The 18,339-nt window shown below is 46.1% G+C and overlaps 1 protein-coding gene and 1 long non-coding RNA gene across 2 annotated transcripts in view; one reads left to right on the forward strand and one right to left on the reverse strand.

Moving 5' to 3' along the window:
* LOC136657079 (uncharacterized) overlaps positions 1-2,227 on the forward strand; it is a 95,111-nt gene extending 92,884 nt beyond the window's left edge. The window contains exon 3 of the long non-coding RNA XR_010794734.1: positions 1,574-2,227. This is a non-coding gene — a long non-coding RNA (uncharacterized lncRNA). The remainder of the gene's footprint in view (positions 1-1,573) is intronic.
* The window catches only part of PTPN12 (protein tyrosine phosphatase non-receptor type 12), a 90,486-nt gene extending 85,658 nt beyond the window's left edge, over positions 1-4,828 (reverse strand). The window contains exon 1 of the mRNA XM_066633681.1: positions 4,640-4,828. Coding sequence (XP_066489778.1) covers positions 4,640-4,738 — 99 coding nt within the window. The 5' untranslated portion in view covers positions 4,739-4,828. The remainder of the gene's footprint in view (positions 1-4,639) is intronic.
* Between the last annotated feature and the right edge of the window lie 13,511 nt (positions 4,829-18,339).

The following is an 18,339-nucleotide window of genomic DNA, read 5'->3' on the forward strand; positions in this document are numbered from 1 at the left end:
ATAATCATAAAACTAAAACCTTGAGTAGACACTTGGAAAACATGGAAATCATACACATAGACATAAGGGAAAGTATGTAAAAAGGGCACTAACAAAAACTTTGAACCACTTCACGTATTTAGCCATTTAGTTATTTGATTTTTCTCTGTAACCCACTTTGTGAACTTTTAGTTGAAAAGCAGTATATAAATACTGTTAATAATAATAATAATAATAATAATAATAATAATAATAATAATAATAATAATAATAATTTACAAGATCTACATCTTCTACAAGAGAAATTATCAGAGGGACATATGAATATGACCACTAAGACAAGAGATGAATTGCTCCAAGCAGGAGAAATACAAAATGGTACACAGGATGTTAACAAACAAGTCACAGACCCAGCTTAAGAATGTATGTCAGCAACTAAGCTGATGTGAGTCTAAATGGTCAGCCAGACAGAGGCAAGCCTTCAAAGTATACTGCAAAGAGTAACTGCCTTTTTGAAGGATGCAGACAACTTAACAGCTCACTGGCTGGGTGATGACATCTGCATCCCAGAGAACAAGATCAATGCCCTCTGATACCTATTAGTGCCCATGGTATAGTAACCGAGTTGAGGAAAGGGTTGATACCAAAAAAGACAAAAAAAGTTTAGCAGAGATATTCTGAACCAGGGGTGTCCAAAGTTTTTGGCAGGAGGGCCACATCGTCTCTCTGACACTGTGTCGGGGGCCGGGGGGAAAAAATTAATTTAAAATTTGAATAAATTTACATAAGTTTACATAAATGAATGTATTAAAGATGAACTTATAAGAATGAATGATGGTCTTGCAGTAGCTCATGGCCTATAAAAGGCCTTGCACAAAGCAAGGCTGGCCTTTCCTTTGCTGCTGCTACTGCATTACAGATGTGAAACAACAAGCAGTGGAGGGAGCCCTCATCCCACAGCTAAAGTGAGAGGTCAAACAGTCGCCCTTACTCTGAGAGCAGTTGCATCGGGCCAGTGTGGGCTCCAACAAAGCTCCAGAGGGCCAGAGGCTCATTGGAGACTGGGGGCTCCCTGAGGGCCACATTGAGAGGCCTCAAGGGCCGCAAGTGGCCCCAGGGTCGAGGTTTGGGCACCCCTGTTCTGAACTAACCACAGTGGGGAGTTCCAACACGGACAAGGAAACAGAAATCTGAACAATGTGAACAACTGAATAGCAGAGATGAAAGGGGAATTGATTGATCTCAGAGATGCCAAGGACAAATAAGATTTAGCAGCTGCATGATAGCAGGAGATAACTAAGAAGTTAACGATATCAGTACTGCATACACAGCAGACAGACAAGATGAAAGCACCTCGAATAGTGTCAAAAAGTGCATAGTGGGGAATGGTTTGCTGGAAATGTTTGTGGATAACAGTTCCACTTTCACTGTGTTCAACTTCAAATTAAGTGCGACAACCAGGGAGATATGTGAGCAAAACAATTCAGTACTGTTCATAAGATAGGTGGAACTAGCAGATTCATTTTGGAATTCAACAGTAATGATGGTAGCCAAGGGTTTAAGAATTAATCAGATCCTCTTTTTATTCTCATAGGAAAAAAAAAAGGACCAAGGAATTATTCCTCTGGGGCCTCTACAGGAAGAAGAAAGAAAGGAATAGTTTGGAAAAAACCAGGCAATAGATAATGGGATCTCCAAAGCTCCAAATGGGATACACCAACGATCTGCTGTTTTGAAAAACAGTTCAAGAGTTCGGACTGAGAGACTATTTGATTTGCTCAAAAACATCTACAACGACTTTGCAAATGCAGGCCAACATAGCATAAGAAAACTGTTTCCTTCATACTATTTCCATGCACAAACGTTTCTGGACAATAGGGTATCAGGTTGTGTGAACTAAGTGACTTAAACAAGTCTTTAAGTTATTTTATATAGAGTTACAATTCACAACAGCCTTCATTAGCACACTTACATTTAGTGAATATTAGGCAAGCATTCTGAAATGAAGTTAATTTATACAACTAAAGCAAGCATCAGGTACAACACTTGTATTTCCCTCCACCCTTTATTTAACACTTTCACTTCTTGCTACAACATGTCTTCAGATAATTGTAACTGTACTTTTAAACATTTAAGAACTCTTTTCCAATACTGTGAACGTATTAACTTAAAGACACATTTATCTCCAGTCCAATAATTGTAAGTTCTTAATACAGTAGTGTTATTAAAAACTGAACTGGATTCTAAATCAACTATTGTATCTATGTTAAGTAATGGTGTCTGCAACTTGTACAAGGATATACATTAATCCTTAAACAAGAACAGTTAACACAAACACACCATCAGTTGAATCTGATCCAACATTCTCACTTTAAGCAGCAGATACTCCAGGATAGTAACATCAAAGAACATGCAATCCAGGTGACCTCTTCAAGGCATGCAGCTTGCACTCTTCCAACCCTTCAAATCCTGTTTCATTTACTTCATGTACAATAAGATCTTTCCAGCTCAAAGAGCCATTCCTCTTTCCCATGCCTCCTCATCCAGGATGAGGAAACCGCTTCCTAAAATCCACTTCCTCTTCCATGCCTCAGACCTTAAACAACTTTCAATCCCCCCCCCTCACACTTTCACAATATCCGGTGGCCACCTCCCAGTATTTCAGGCAACCCTTAATTTGGCACTTGCATCACAATTTGTATGTTCCCAAACCATCATTTCACAAGATGCTGAACAGAAGATAAAAAAGGAACACGTTAACACTCAAGGTGCTTAATCCAATCCTCTTCTCTGCCATATAAAAACTTGTGCTTCTATATGGAAAGATTGCTATAAGACAATTCTTCAATAAACAACAAAACAAAAATCTTTAACAAGAAAGATGCTTGTTAGGATCAATCCTTTTACTATTAAAACAATTGTTACCATCATCAGCCAGCCCAAGAGAAAGATGCTAAATGTTCTTTCAGGAAAAGGGAGTTTTAAAGAAACATTTGCATAAATATGGTTGGACCATATCAATGCACATATAAACCTCCAAAAATGGCTATAAGCAAGTGATTAAAAATGAAGATACAGCTGCTCATTAAGAAAGGTAAGAGGGAAAAGCAGAGATGGTGCTGGGGAGAGCACTGCCCCCCCCCCCCAAAAAAAGCAGAGATTTGCTGTTAATAGTAGGGACAAGAACTGAAACAATACAGTGATTAAATAGCCATTACATCCCCATAATATAATCAGATGCCACTGTATTTTAGCCACACACCCTACCTGGACTAGAACTGTACTTGAATGGGGGGGGGGGGGCTGGCAAAAGGGGAAAGAAAAGATAAAAGAAAGCCACAGCCTCCACCCTCTCACATTTCACTTCTAATTCTTTGGGGTAGCGATTTTCAACCACTGTGCGCCATGGATAGTCCACAGGTGTGCTATGGGAGTTTGGAGAGAGTCATGTATTAGTAGGGCCACTGGGTATTTGAGCCCCCTACCAGCAGCAGGGTGTGCCTTATCAGTGATCAGATATGAGGGAGGGAACCAGGATGCAGGTCTCCTGTTGTCTTGTGTGCTCTCTGAGGCATCTGGTGGGCCACTGTGAGATACAGGAGGCTGGACTAGACGGGTCTTTGGCCTGATCCAGCAGGGCTTCCTGTATGATTAAAAAAGTGATGGTGTGCCTTGACCATTTTAGCATCTTGTCAGTGTGCCCTGAGATGAAAAAAGATTGAAAATCACTGCATTAGGGTAAAGGAGTGTCCAGAAATAAGAATGTCTGAAAGAGAGAAAGGGAATCACCAACACACAATAGTAAGGAATGGCTTGCATGCAAAGGACACCAGTGAGCTCTCCATACCTCAGGCACACACCCATTGGAAAGCAGAGGGAGACATTCACACTAGAAGCATTTGTATGAGGAAAGAGGATGCAGCCCTTCCTTTCTGCACCCCCCCCCACTTCCTCCACACACTCACACAGCCCTGATGGAGAAATGGGGCGGTGGCAGGGAGGGAGACTTAGAGCCCAATCCTACGCATGTCTACTCAGAAGTTAGTTCATTATAGTCAATGGGACTTACTCCCAGGGAAGTGCGGATAGGATTGAACCTTGTGGCTGCATGCACACTTACTGGGCTAGAATTAGCCTCATTAAGTATAATGGAGCTTACTTCTGAGTAGACCTGCATAGGATTGGGCTCTATGGCTACAATCCTATCTACTTACCAGGGAGTAAGCCTCATTGACTATAATGAGGCTTACTTCTGAGTAGACATGTATCGGATTGGACTCTGAGGCTGCAATCCTACCCACATTTACCTGGGGTAAGCCTCATTGACTATAATGGAGCTTACCTCCGAGTAAACATGCAAAAGATTGGGTTCTAAGGCGACAATCCTATCCACACTTACTGGAGAGTAAGCCCCATGGACTATAAAGGAGTTTACTTCTGAGTAGATAGGCTTGGGCTCTGAGGCTACAGTCCTATCTACACTTACTGCAGAGAAAGTCCTACTGACTATAATGGGGCTTACTTCCGAGTAGGCATGCCGGGACGGGGTTGGCAGCCAGGCGGGGACACGTGCATCCTCCCCGCGGCAGCCAGGCGGACCACCGACCAGGACCGGCGCAAACACGACACGCGGGTAGAGCGTCACGTCAGAACGGCGTACCATGAAGTCGGTGGCGAAGTTGTCCTCCCCGCTGTGGTCGGCGCTCTTCATGGCCTGGACGCGCTGGATGAATTTCCTCAGGATCTCCTCCTGCTCCATCCTCCGCCGCCGCCGCCGCCGCCGCCTCAGCGACCAGTCCGCGGGGCCGCCCCACAAGCCGGCTCGCCGCCGCGCCCCGGCACTGCTCCCTCAGCCACCTCCCGCGCAGCGCCCCTCCCCCGCCACTCAGCGCTGCCCGGTCGCCCCCTCCATTCCACGCCCCAGCGGCCGCCGCCCCTCCCTCTCGGTGGTGCCGCCACCGAACACTGAGCCGCCCCTCCCCCGCCCAACGGCGCACGCGCAGTCACCCCACTCGCTCCCGTCCTTCAACGTGTTGGAGCTGCCCCGCCCTAGCAGGCCGCCCCGCCATTGGCCCCTCGTACCGAAGCCTCGCCACTATTGGTCCGGCCCCTTGTCACTCCCTGTCCCTATGCTTGTCTACTTGTCACTCCCGCCTCCCCTCCCTACCCCCTGAGAAACTTCCTTTGCCCACCCCTATTCCCCCGTGAATAAGCGCTTCCCTGAGCCTGATAACTGGGACGCTGGGAGATACCAACGTGGTTTGTGGGGGGGAGGAGGAAAGAAAGAAAGCTGCTCGGAGAAAGAAGCGCTCTGAGGGCGAGACCCTGAGCTCTGCAGCAGTACAGCCTTGGGTCGTGCTGGGTGAGGGGCTGAGAGTGTTGCGCAGAGGCCACTTGCACACTGCTGACACACTGTGCGCAGACCCCTATGGAGGAATCTTAGGCTGCAATCCTATCCACACTTTCCTGGGAGTAAACCCCATTGACTATAATAGGTCTTACTTCTGAGTAGACAAGCATAGGATTGGACCCTTAAAGTGCAGTTTTAGGCTGGCATTAAGACTCAGTCCAGTCACACTGTAGTCTGCATCCTAAAGTCGTCCAGCAAAAAGAGGGAGGAGCAAAGAGCTTGATAAAACTCCAAGGAGGTGCAACTCTGTCAACCATTTCCCCCGACATCTGTGGCAACAGCTCTAACATGTACCAATCACCCTGCCGCATGTTTACAACACAGGGATTTGCGGTGGGTGGGGAGGCAAGTGAGGCAGAGCCTCCCCGCCAGGCTCCTTCGAAAAGCAGCGCCACCGTGTGAGGGGTGCAAGCACCCACAAGCAGTGGCGTTGCTAGGGGGTGCAGAGGGTGAGGGGCGCACTGGGTGATGCGCGGAGGGGGGGTGGCGCGCTAACTTCACAGCTTTCGGAGCTACCCCATCATGCCATACACTGTTGGATGCAGAATGGCCAGCGGAGTGCAATGCAAATAACAGAATTGAAATAGCTTCTTTCCTTCAAAAGTTATGGCCAAAAAACTGGAAAGAAAAAATGCATGGAGCCCTATGGAAAGTGAAAGTGAGCCGTATTTCGTTTACCTGCGAGTAGGCGTACTTGCCATAGTCCGTCGGAAAGGGCAGGCTGAGAGGATTCCAAGGACGTCAGAATGGTCCTGATCCAATGAATGCAGCCCCCAAAAACACAAAAGGGAGAAGGAGGTCCCTGCCTTCCTCCCAGCTGCAGTCTATTGAGCCCTAAGGAAAGCAAAGCAACCTCACGCTACTCGCAAGTAAACACTTGCGAGTAAACACTTGCGAGTAGGCAGACGTGCCTTGGCTGGTGGTCAGGCAGGCAAAGGGGAATGTGAGGACACCAGAATGGTCCTGATCCGATGGTGCTGGAGTGCAACAAATGCTCCAGAAGACAGCCTACCCCCCCCCCCACAAAAGGACAAAAAAGGAGGCTTGAACTGGCAAGGGGAATGTTTTCTATTTTGCACTTGTAAAGCCAGGTGGGTCTTTATCTTAATATGCCTGAAATAGAAGAACTTTAAGCTGGGCACTGGGCAGGGCTGGAAATCTCGCTGATTCTTTTTGGGCGGTGGTTATTGCAGGCAGACTACAGAGTAAGCTCCATTGACCACTATGGGACTTACTTCTGAGTAGACATGCATAGGATTGGGCTCACAGACTGCAATCCTACCCACTTTCCTGAGAGTAAGCCCCATTCACCACAATAGGACTTACTTCAGAGTAGATTCACTTGGTGGAAGAGGGCTGGCTCTCCCTTATTTAATTATTTCTTTTATTTTAATTTAATTATTTGTAATTGTTTTAATTTGCTTGATGATGTCACTTCTGGCTATGACATCACTTCCAATGGGTCCTGGACAGATTGTCATTCTAAAAAGTGGGTCCCAGTGCTAAAAGTTTGAGAACTGCTGCAATAAGGTGTTAGTAAGTTGACACGAAGTGGGGGTGTGTGAGACTCTACAAGTTTTCAAAATCACTAAAATCAGAGTTTGGAGGAATAAGACCATCATGTTATATATCAATCAATGCATAATTTCATGCAGAATGCAATGAAACAAGCCACATTGAAATATCTGTGTTCTAACAAAATGTACAGACAAAAAACCAGTGGGGACGGGGCAATGGCACATCACCATGCCCACTACCTGGGGCGTTGCCCCGCCCACTGCATGGGGTGACGCGCAGGCCTCCCGCACCAGGTGACGCAAATCGCAGTGATGCCACTGCCCACAAGCCACACATAAATAACCAATGCAGACTTGAGAAGCCGCATTGCGAGGCCTGGGGCTTTCCCTTCCCCCAAGGAGATTTCCAGATGCCCCAGCAATGCCACAGGATACAGCAGTAGCCATTTTGGAACCACTGCACTCAGTGGCACTAGGGATAGAATTTGCCTACAAGACAGTCCTGAGGCACCCTGAGAGTCACTTCCCTACGAATTGCCTAGGAGTCATTGACAAGCAGTCTCTGGACACGGTATGCCACATATCCACCCAATTGTAAACTTATAGCCTGTATCCCACCAGTTTGTCTACCAGAATGTTGTAGGGAACAGTGTAGGGAACCTTAACAGTCTATCTGACATCCAGATTATATCTACAGCATCCCTTCAATTTACTGAATTAGGGCCCAATCCTATCCAACTTTCCAGCACCAGCGCAGCCACAATGCAGCGCTGAGATAAGGGAATAAATGTTCCCATACTTTAAGGAGGCCTCTGTAACTGCCTCCCCACCACTGGATGCAGTGCACACCCCACTGGCACAACTGCACTGGCCACTGGCATACCTAGGGGGGGCAGACAGGGCAAATGCCCCATGCACCAACCCTCCAGGGGTGCCTCTCAGAGCCTCACCCCCACCCCCCCAGGAGGAGCGCCCAGGAGCGCTGACGGAGGGGTAGCTTTCTGCCTCTCCATCAGCGCCTTGGCGCCAACTGAGCCGCCCCCTCCCCTCTTCCTTCATAGGAGGAGAAGAGACAGGCACCCTAGAGAGGCACTGACGCTCTAGGGCGCCCATCTCCTCTCCTCCTATAAAGGAGCAGGGCGGCTCAGTCAGAGCCCAGACACTGCCTGGGAGGCAGCGTCCTGCCGCCTCCCAGGAGTGCTCCTGGGCGCCCCTGCTCTGCCTCTGAGGGCATCCCTCAGAGGCAGAGCAGAAGCAGCGCGTGCCTCCTCTGACTTCGGAGGAGACATGTGCCGCTTCCTGGCCCGGGTCACCCCTGCTCTGCCTCTGAGGGCATTCTTCAGAGGCAGAGGGAAGCGGCACGCGCCCCCTTTGACTTTGGAGGAGACACATGCCACTTCCCGGCCCCCACGGAACCTTCTTATAAGCTGCGCGGCTTCTTACAAGCTGCGTGGAGGTCTCCACTGCAGCGGTCTGGGGCCACTGGAAGCAGGCACAGAAGGCTCCGTGGGGGCCTCGGCTGCCTCCTCCATTCCCCCTTGTTTTCAAAGACTACTGCCAAGCAGCCACCAGAGCTCTGCCACTCAGGGTCGCATGGACCACCAAGCAGCAGAGAGATATGGTAAGTGGAGGCGTGTTCCTGGGAGGAGGAGGCTGGCAGAGGGTGGGGAGAGGGCGGGAAGGAGGTGCTACAGGGAGGGGAAGGCAGGGAGGAGGCGGGCAGGGAAGAGAGGAGGGAGGGAGGGAGGCGGGACAGATTGCTCCACCTGATCCAGAGCCTCTGTGCCAGGTTCACTGCCCAACATGGAGGCTCTTGATTTACCGCCAACCTTTCGGTTGGCAGCCAATCAAGTAGCCCCATTGCGGGGCTACTCGCTTTACCTGGGGGAAGGGAACAAATGTTCGGAGCACACAGCATTTTCAGTGCTGCTGCAGCCCCGCACAGTTCAGGATTGGGTTGTTACACTTTGGGACAAACTATTTGGTCTAGAATTTACATTTTATTACTTCATTCTTTGTGGAGTGTTCACATGATGTTGCAATCTATCCACTGTCCTCCTGTATAAAGGTCCAGCCTATTTATACATGGATTTTTTATACGCGGATTTGATTCAACACAAATGGCCACTGCAAATGAGAAGGAATGTGCTGATTCCTGGAGAAGGAGAAAAAGCTTCTTTTTAAAATCACAGTTTTTTAAAACAGCTTTTCTTACTGTTGTAGAGAGACAGTCATGCAAGTGATCATTCCATTCATCAACGGAGCCAGGCAAAGGCAAGGGGTCCTTTGCAGTTATAATTTCTAATATAATATATCTAATATATACCTAATATATTATAATTTATAACATAATTATAATTTCTGACTCTCTACTACAGTAAGAAAAGCTGTTTTTAAACCACAATTGTAAGGGGACACACTTTTTAATTTTTTAAAAATTGCTTTTATTTATGGTGTCAGCAGGGAGTTCCAGAATTGAACTCCTGTGAATGTCAAGGCACAACCTTATTAGGGGCAATGAAGGGGCAAAATCCTGGAAGTGGGTCTTTAAATCTAGTTTTCCACTGTTTTTTATCCACGGATTTTTTTTATCCACTAGAGATTCTGGAACAGAACCCCAGCGGATAACGAGACAAAACCTGTAGCTGATTCAAATCAATGTCCATAATTTGCAAAGGGCATGAATTTCTGTAAGGTAGTTTTACCTGAACAAAGTATCCAAATTTAAATTTGTGAGCTCAAGGACCGTTTTTATGACCAGCTTATATTTTATCTTCTTATTTTATATTTTATCTTCTTATCTTATTTCATGTTCTTATCTTAAGAACATAAGAACAGCCCAATGGATCAGGCCATAGGCCCATCTAGTCCAGCTTCCTGTATCTCACAGAGGCCCACCATATGCCCCAGGGAGCACACCAGATAACAAGAGACTTGTATCCTGGTGCCCTCCCTTGTATCTGGCATTCTGACATAGCCCATTCCTAAAATCAGGAGGTTGCACATACATATCATGGTTTGTAACCCGTAATGGATTTTTCCTTCAGAAATTTGTCCAATCCCCTTTTAAAGGCATTTAGGCCAGATGCCATCTCCACATCCTGTGGCAATGAGTTCCACAGACCAACCACACGCTGAGTGAAGAAATATTTCTTTTGTTTGTCCTAACTCTCCCAACACTCAATTTTATTGGATGTCCCCTGGTTCTGGTGTTATGTGAGAGAGTAAATAGCATCTCTCTATCTACTCTGTCCTTCCCATGCATAATTTTCTATGTCTCAATCATGTCCTCTTCTTCAATCAACTTCAAACAAATATGTTCATGAACACACTCAAACACTATATTCGAAGTCTGCATGCAAGGGTGAGTGCTAGACGGGTACTATAAGTTTGTATTGACTTCATATCCCAAACAATTCAAAAGAGATATAGGCGTGCCCCCATACCTGCAGGGGTTCTATTCTGGAATCCGCAGATACAGGGGCCACCTCCTGCCATCCCCTCCAAGGCCAGGGGATTTCTACTTCCTTCACCTCCAGAGGGTTTTCTGAGCCTAGCAGAGGCCACACGCATCCACCTGTGGCCTCTGCTGAGCTCAGATTGACTGTAGGAAGTTAAAAAACATGACTTCCAGTTTTTAATGAAAACCGGAAGCAATGTTTTTAATGCCTTATAAGAGCTCCCCTCACCTCCAGAGGGGGTGCATATGGGGGGGCACGTGGGAGGGGCCATGAACTCGATCCACTGTTAACTGAAACCACAAATACAGGATCCCCAAAAATGGGGGACTCCTAGTAAATCTATTTTTTTAATGTAGATCGTACTGCAAAGAGCATATCTCATAAGGAATCTCAAGCTCCTTATTCTCTCAGGCAAGCCATTAGCTTGTGGATGGCACAAGAAAACAGTTCTGTGTTTGATGCCATTACAGTGGAGGTATTACTGCTTTTTCTGTAAAAGTTAGCTGAATTCCATTATCTGTAATGAGTTCTTTAGGGAATCTCTCTCTGGTAAAATTAAAGACATGAATTTAATCACAATTTCTGTGGTAACTTTTGCAACAAATGTAATTTCAGGCATGTAACATTTGTACATGTACAAATGTACATTCAAATTGTAACTTGCAGATGATGACTAAAGGGAAACACCTGGAGAAATTGAGGTTCTGCACCAGAGCTAGCAGTTGTAAAAGCACTGTAAAGTGCTTTTCAACTACTTTAGAGTTGAAACCCTGCTACCTGGGTACCCCTGCTCTGTGTGGCACAGGGGCGGGGGAGAGGGGAAGGGGTGGATTGGGCTGGGGGGAGCAGATTTGGCGGAGGAGGCCTCCACCATATCCTTACACCTGTTCCAGGCCTTAGAGCCCTACAGGGGACTTCTCAGACTTGCGCCAGCTATTTCACTGGCGCAGATCCATCCATGCCCAGTTTCATCACTGGATATAGTGTGGGCCGTACATCCCCATTGTGCCATTATTGCATAGAATTGGGCTGTGGGAAATACCAGCTCATACTCCTAGCAGCCAAGCCACATTATCTTTTGAATCTTGAATATAGGGGGGGGAATCCCCATGACTATTTCTCTGGTCTTTGCTCTATTTAGAACATAGGGAGGAAATCCTAGCCTAATTTTAAAACTTCCTGGGTCACTGCTCAGACTCTTTGCCACTGTACCACACCAACACATATACATGTCTGCCAGACCTGCAGTTAGAAAGTTTTTCAACAACATATGGGCATATCAGCAGAGGATGAGAGAAGAGAAGACATTATGGAGGGGGGAAAAATCTGGAGCCACCTTTGTTCAAATGTTTCTACAAAAACATAAATAGAATATATCAGCCATTTTCAACCACTGTGTCGTGGCACACTGGTGTGCCATGAATGGTCTGCAGGTGTGCCGCAAGAGTTTGGGGGATGGTCATTTGTTAATCGAGCCAATGGGGATGTGAGCTCCCCACCAGCAGCACGGTGTGCCTTGTCAATTGTCAAAAAACTGATGGTGTGCCTTGACCATTTTAGTACCTTGTCAGTGTGCCTTGAGACAAAAAAAAGTTGAAAATCACTGGAATATATTGTGGAAATGTTTCTAAATGCTTAATATTGCTTTTCTGATGCGCTCTGAGCCCAGAGTTTGGAATTCCTTGCTGCAGAACTTCAATTGTTCATTTTTGGCTTGTGCAGCTCAACTACAACCTGATCCTACCCATGTTTACTTGATAGAGCAGGAACTGGGGTGGTGGGGTATAGTGTAATAGTGTATAGTGTAATAGCTAAGGGCACAACCCAAACATTGACTTCAGCTGTCAATCTTGGGCCGACCTGGGAGGGTCGCAAACGTGCCATAAGCATGTTTGTGCCTCCGTGGGAGGAAGCCAGGCTGGTGCTCCCAGAAGCACCAGCCTGCAGAGGCTGACGGAGACCTCCGTGCTGGCTTCCTCCAGGCTCCTTGTGTCGGTTTGGATGAGCCTAACCAAGGGTGACAGGTAGATGTGAGGGAAGCAGGGAAGGGGAGGGAGGGAGGGAGGGATTCCTGGGAGGGGGATGGAGGGCAATGGGCGGCCCTGGGGGCGGGCACGCGGGGAGCCAGAGGCAGGGCTGGGATCTAGCAGTTATGCCAGATCCCAACCCCGTTCTCGGGGAGAATGGAGTGGCTTCAAGCCGCTCCACTCTCCTTGGACTCCTCAGGAGGTGGCGCAAGTCCGAGGAGACCCATTGGGGCCAGCAGCGCTTACCCAGGGGTAAGGGAAAAGTTTCCCCTTGACTCTGGCTAAGCCGCTGTTGGCCACAATCCTGCGCTGGATACGGCGCAAGCCTCCTGGTTTTCCTGTTCCAGCACAAGTTAGGATTGCATCCTAAGACACACAAAACATACTGTCCAGACCTTCAGAAAAAGTAAGGTGTTGGTCAATATTCTGTTGAAAAGAGACTACTGTAAAATTATGATCATTTTTTACCATCAGCAACCTTCTGTATCAGCCCTGTTGTCACATGTAATAATATTACCCACACTAAACATAAAGTGGCCTCCAGATGTCTTTGTCTGGAAAGACAATAGCTCAGCTGTGTCATAATGTCTATTTGAGAAACGGAAGGAAGTACACCCTTACTTCCAAAGCAATCAAGTGACATGGTGGTGGGTGATGCAAAATTGTTCACTGTAAACAGGAAATGGAACCAGGATGTAAACTGGACAGTTTCCCTGTCCAGACATTTCAATTAAAAATAAACAAGTGACAAAAAAGTTGGACAGAACTACTTGTATAAATGAAAAAAAATTATATATAAAAATTAAGATTGCTCACACATGCAAGACACTAAACAATTCAATGGAATATGCTTGCTGGGTTAAACAACATCCCATTAGAACAAAAAAAAGGATGAAATTAAATTTTAATTACACTAAAAGGTTGCTGTTCAATTAAAATGAGCCACAAAACTATAGGAAATAAACACATAAAACTGCATCAATAAAGGCGTTGTTAGCTGAATGCTTTTCCAGCTTTGTCCAGACCTAGCTGTATCCCTGAGCTTTTCTGTCTATGTTCCACTAAAGAATGCAACTTTACAAAGCTTAAAGTCTACCAAGCAGTTGTGCTAACTACTCTGATGTATGTCAGTGAGACTTGAACTGTATACAGGATGCACACCAGGCAACCGAACTATTTCCAAACGACATGCCTCCGCAGACTTCTGAGGATCCGGTGGCAGAACAGGGTGCCAGATACAGAAGTCCTCTCCAGAACAGGACTGCCATCAGTTCACACCCTGCTGATGAAAGCCCAGACACTCTGGGCAGGTCATGTTGTAAGGACGCCAGACCACCACATCCCTCAACAGCACTTATATGGTGAGCTGTCTCACGGAAAGCGATCACATGAGGGACAAAAGAAGCGATATAAAGACACACTGAAAGCCTCTCTCAAGTCTCTGGATATAGACACCACCACCTGGGAAATCCTGGCACAAGACCGATCGACATGGCACACGCTGATCCACTAAAGCTGTCAGACATTTGAAGCCAGAAGGACAACCATAGCACAAGAGAAGCGAGCACTCCGTAAAGCCAGAACTGCAAATGCTGCAACAGTGGTGCCTACACAAGTCTGCCCGACATGTGGCCGAACATTCCGTGCTAGTATTGGCCTTATTAGTCACCTGCGGACACACCATGGGCAGTTCACAACCCATTAGATGTCAAGGTCTTCTTTGAAAATGGTGGACAAACATCATCATTACAAAAAAAGGAAAGCCCACTATGACTGACAGTTTCCCCACTACCAATCACATGAAGAACGTTCAATGGAAAATCTTGTCTGACTTACTAATTACAAACTATTACCAATCCTGCTTATAGTATTTGACCATACATCTCTTACTACAATATCTATCACCGATTTATCTTATCAATACTTATCTAGTACACCATGGAGTTGTGTCAAGTGTGCCCTGCTTTCTGCTTGTCAGGTAACAAAGTAAAGCCCCTGCCTTCAGTGTAGCTAGAAGCAGAACCAATATGCAATACACCTAAAAGATATGCCCATATAGTATATAGGGGGTCTCAGCACATCACTAAGTGTGGCAGTAAGAAGGTTCAATCACATGTGCACATCTCACCTGTGCATATGCATATACAATGAACCCTTGATTTAATGAACTAATGGGGGAAAAGGTGTCCATTAATGCTGAAAGCCTGTTAAATCCAGACACCCCTCTTCCCATTCTTGCATCAAACCCAAACCTTAGAACAGGGGTGTCAAATATAAGGCCCACCAGCTGGATACAAACTTTGGAAGCTCTTTATCTGACCCCTCCCAGGGCCACCTTCAGCTGCTCTCAGCTGCTAAGTGATGCATCTGCAGAAACAGCACTGCTAAAAGGGGTGGTGTTAGGAGAGCCCAATTATCATGTGGGCTGGCCTGTCAGCAGTTCTGCTGGGGTATCACTGCTTAAAGGTTGACCTGCATGATAATAGGACTCTCCCAGTGCTGCCCTTTCAGCAGCACTGCTTCTGCTAGTTCATTGGGAAGGAGAACCAGAAGGAGAACCTCAGAAGGTGAGGAATGGTATGGAGGAAGAAGCAGACCAAGAGGAATGAGAAAGGGAGAAGCTGTTGAGATGCTGGGAGACACCAATTATCCCATGGGCTGCCCTTTCAGCAGTGCCACTTCTTCCAAGGCCTCAGCATGATGATTAGGGTCTCTCATATCTTGAAAATATGATCAAGGTTTGCATATTTTCTCTTATGTCATTTGCAGCTAATGAGTTCCCAAGTGAGAAAAACATGTTTATTTCTGGTCATCACCTGCTTAATTATGTCAATTCCTGTTAATTACATCACTTCCAGCAATCAGCAGGCACCTGAATGCCATTTGGCCCACTGTATGAAGCAAGTTTGACACCCCTGCCTTAGAAAGCTACCTTGGCGCTACTATACTGTTCCACTCTCCACCAGGTCACTCTAGGAATCTCAATTCCTAGAGTGCCAAGGTGGAAAGCGGAATGGCAGCACCCACACAACTTTGTAAGGTAGTTAAGTACAAGAGGGGTATTGAGGGCAGGCTTACCTACCTTCCAGGGCAACTCTCCTCCCGTCTCCACTTTTGAGCAGAGTGCTTTAGAAATGGAGGGCTTTCACTATTCCTGAGGCCACTCAAGGAATGGAAACATGACATCTCCATTCCTGGAGCACCCAGCTCAGTGGCAGAAAGGAGAGCCATAACAGCACAGCCAGTGCCAAGGGAACCCTGGAAGATAGGTAAGCCTGCCCCCACACTTAATTATCTTACAGCTCAATCCTATCCATCTTTCCAGTGCCAATGCAGCCTCAAGCATCCAGAAGGTAACTGGATGAATATTTCCTTGCCTTGAGAAGGCCTCCCTGACTGCCCCCCCCCCAACTTTAGGTTGCTGTTCATGCCCTGTTGGCACAGCTGCATCTGTGCTGGAAAGTTGGATAGGGTTGGGCTCTTACAGAGCTCCATCAACACAGCTGAATGAGCTCTATAAGGTAGCATGTAATTGACTTCTGTGGACTTTGGGAACAGTGATTTCTGAAATCTGTTGAATTGAGGTCCCTTAAATTAATGGTTCACTGTACTTAACGGACAACAACACAAAGCACAGTGCATCCCTTGTAGGAACACAGCAATGTGATTTATTTTTATTATGCCTTTCAATTATTAGAGTAGCAGGGAAGAAAGGAACCAATATTTCCATACTGTGCTTAGCCCACTAAGGTATGTTCATGATGAGGAGCAATTTAATTGAACAGATGGTCTTTGACTGATTTTACAGCTGTTGCTTCATCACAGCTCTTAACAATGTTATATCATAAGTAAATGTTAGAGCATTTATACAAATAGTAGTGGGAGTTAAAATACTGGTGGTTTTGGCCTTTGAGTCAGAAGTGTTCTGCGTGGGAAGTCCTGTCTTTCATGTGCTAAAATGCAGTAGTTAAAAATATAGCCATTAATTGTAATTCAGAACTTTGATTCTGCTGCTGAGAAAATTAGGAATTATGATTAACCCAGAATGTATTTCTCTAACTCAGTCAAGGGCTGCGCTTCTGGCTCAGCATGAGTTTGTTCTCTTGCATACTTGCTTGGAAGTAAACCTCATAGCATTCAATGAGGATTGCTTTCAAATAAGCAGGGCCTACCAAACTATGAGGTGACCTGAGGCAGCTTAACCCTTTCCCTATGCATCATTTTCCTTATAGAAATGGTCTCCTTGCTTTGCAAGGTAACTTACAGGTAGCTCCAGAATAAGACTGCTGGGGACAAAGCTTTACCTTGGGCCCCCATAACATCCACCCACTCTGATGGTGCACTGGGCGCTCCCACTGGCATGAGTACTGAAAGGATCAGTGGTCAGCCTGGTCTGGTGGGCCCTCAGCCAACATCTGACCTGGCTTGCTGCTAATATCAACCCTGCATACAGATACCTGTATGATACCTCTGTGTTTTCTCCTGTGCCGCAGCCTCAGGTGTTGGGAAAACAGCATGGCTAAAAAGTACTTCTCATATTGCAGCCCCAATCCAAACTGGGAGCCCTGGAAGCTGCTTTAGCTGGGGGGGGGGGGGAAGCAGGAGCTCAAGTCACAGATCTCCTGTCATTTTGTCTAGTTTTATCCAGAGTCCCCATGCACTGTTTTTTTTTCAGTAAGAGAATGCACCTAGATGACAATTGTGATGGCTTTCTGAGGGTCACAGATGCAGCCACAGGGATGCTTTTCAGCAGGATTCCACCAAAGATTTGCAGAAATAACAAACAGGTATGTTGTGAGCACAATTACAAAAGGATAGCTTTCATAATTCCATCACCAGCCCACTCAGATTCTCAAGCCCAGGTAGAAATATAGCTGGTAACAAGGACCCCTCCTTGCAGTTTGAAATGGTAGGGTTCAGCTGCAGAATGACATGTCCTGTGAGTCAGCTGATCTTGTAGTTCAGTTGGGCTCAGTTCCTGGAATGCCCAATATTAAGCAACACCTTTGCTGTCGCATAGACGGGGATTGAAAACAACTTTAAAAACTACTGTATTATTGAAACCTACAATAGCTTCCATGGTATGGGCAGTTATACTACAAAAGAGACCTGCGTAAGGCAATCCTGTGTTGTTTTTCAGTGACACTTCAGCTCATAGATTACTTCTAATTTCTCCCACCACTCTGGAAATCAAGGAACTCTTCCTAACACACTGCCAGCTTACATTTACCCTAACTGGCAAGGACAAAATGAGTCAACGTTTTAGGCTCCAGCTTCCACAAATGATGACTCTGTCATTGGTCACAAGCCACTTCATATGGAATTGTATTTCATGAATATATCCTTTTTCCATGCATTTTGCCAAAATCAAATCACATGATATACTGCCAGATGCACAATCAATAAGACTCTCCCTCCCACCATGTTTTTACACATCTGCCCTGCTGCTCAAGGACGTAAATTGAAACTCCATCAGCCAATGCTGTCCGGATACTTGATATTCTCCAGAGGAGTTTCTACCTATAGATCAATGAACCAATTATGCTCATTAATAAATGTAGCTTGTGCATCTATTATAGAGAACACAGATAGTATTTCATCTCAGATATGAAAGCACAAGTCAATAAAGAGAAGTGGCAGTAGCAAGTCATTTTGTTTAACTGGTTTTGGTAGGCTGTTCTTAAGCTGACCCAGTTGAAAGGAATTATTCAAGCAAAAGGAGGCACAGAGAGAGAGAGAGAGAGAGAGCGCGCGCGCCTGCAGCATACTGGTACAAGTTATGTCTCTCAAGGGGATCAGAAAATATGCAGCCTGCTGTTCAAGGGTGGTCAATTTTTGTTTGTTTGTTTTAAACCAAGGCATGTGACCTAAGATGAGTTATGCTTTTTGCTACACTCAAAATCACACGACATGTCACCAAATGTTGCTTCCTTAACTGCAAAGAA

The sequence above is a fragment of the Tiliqua scincoides genome, chromosome 7 (genome assembly GCF_035046505.1).
Source record: "Tiliqua scincoides isolate rTilSci1 chromosome 7, rTilSci1.hap2, whole genome shotgun sequence".
In the NCBI taxonomy this organism is placed as follows: Eukaryota; Metazoa; Chordata; class Lepidosauria; order Squamata; family Scincidae; genus Tiliqua; species Tiliqua scincoides.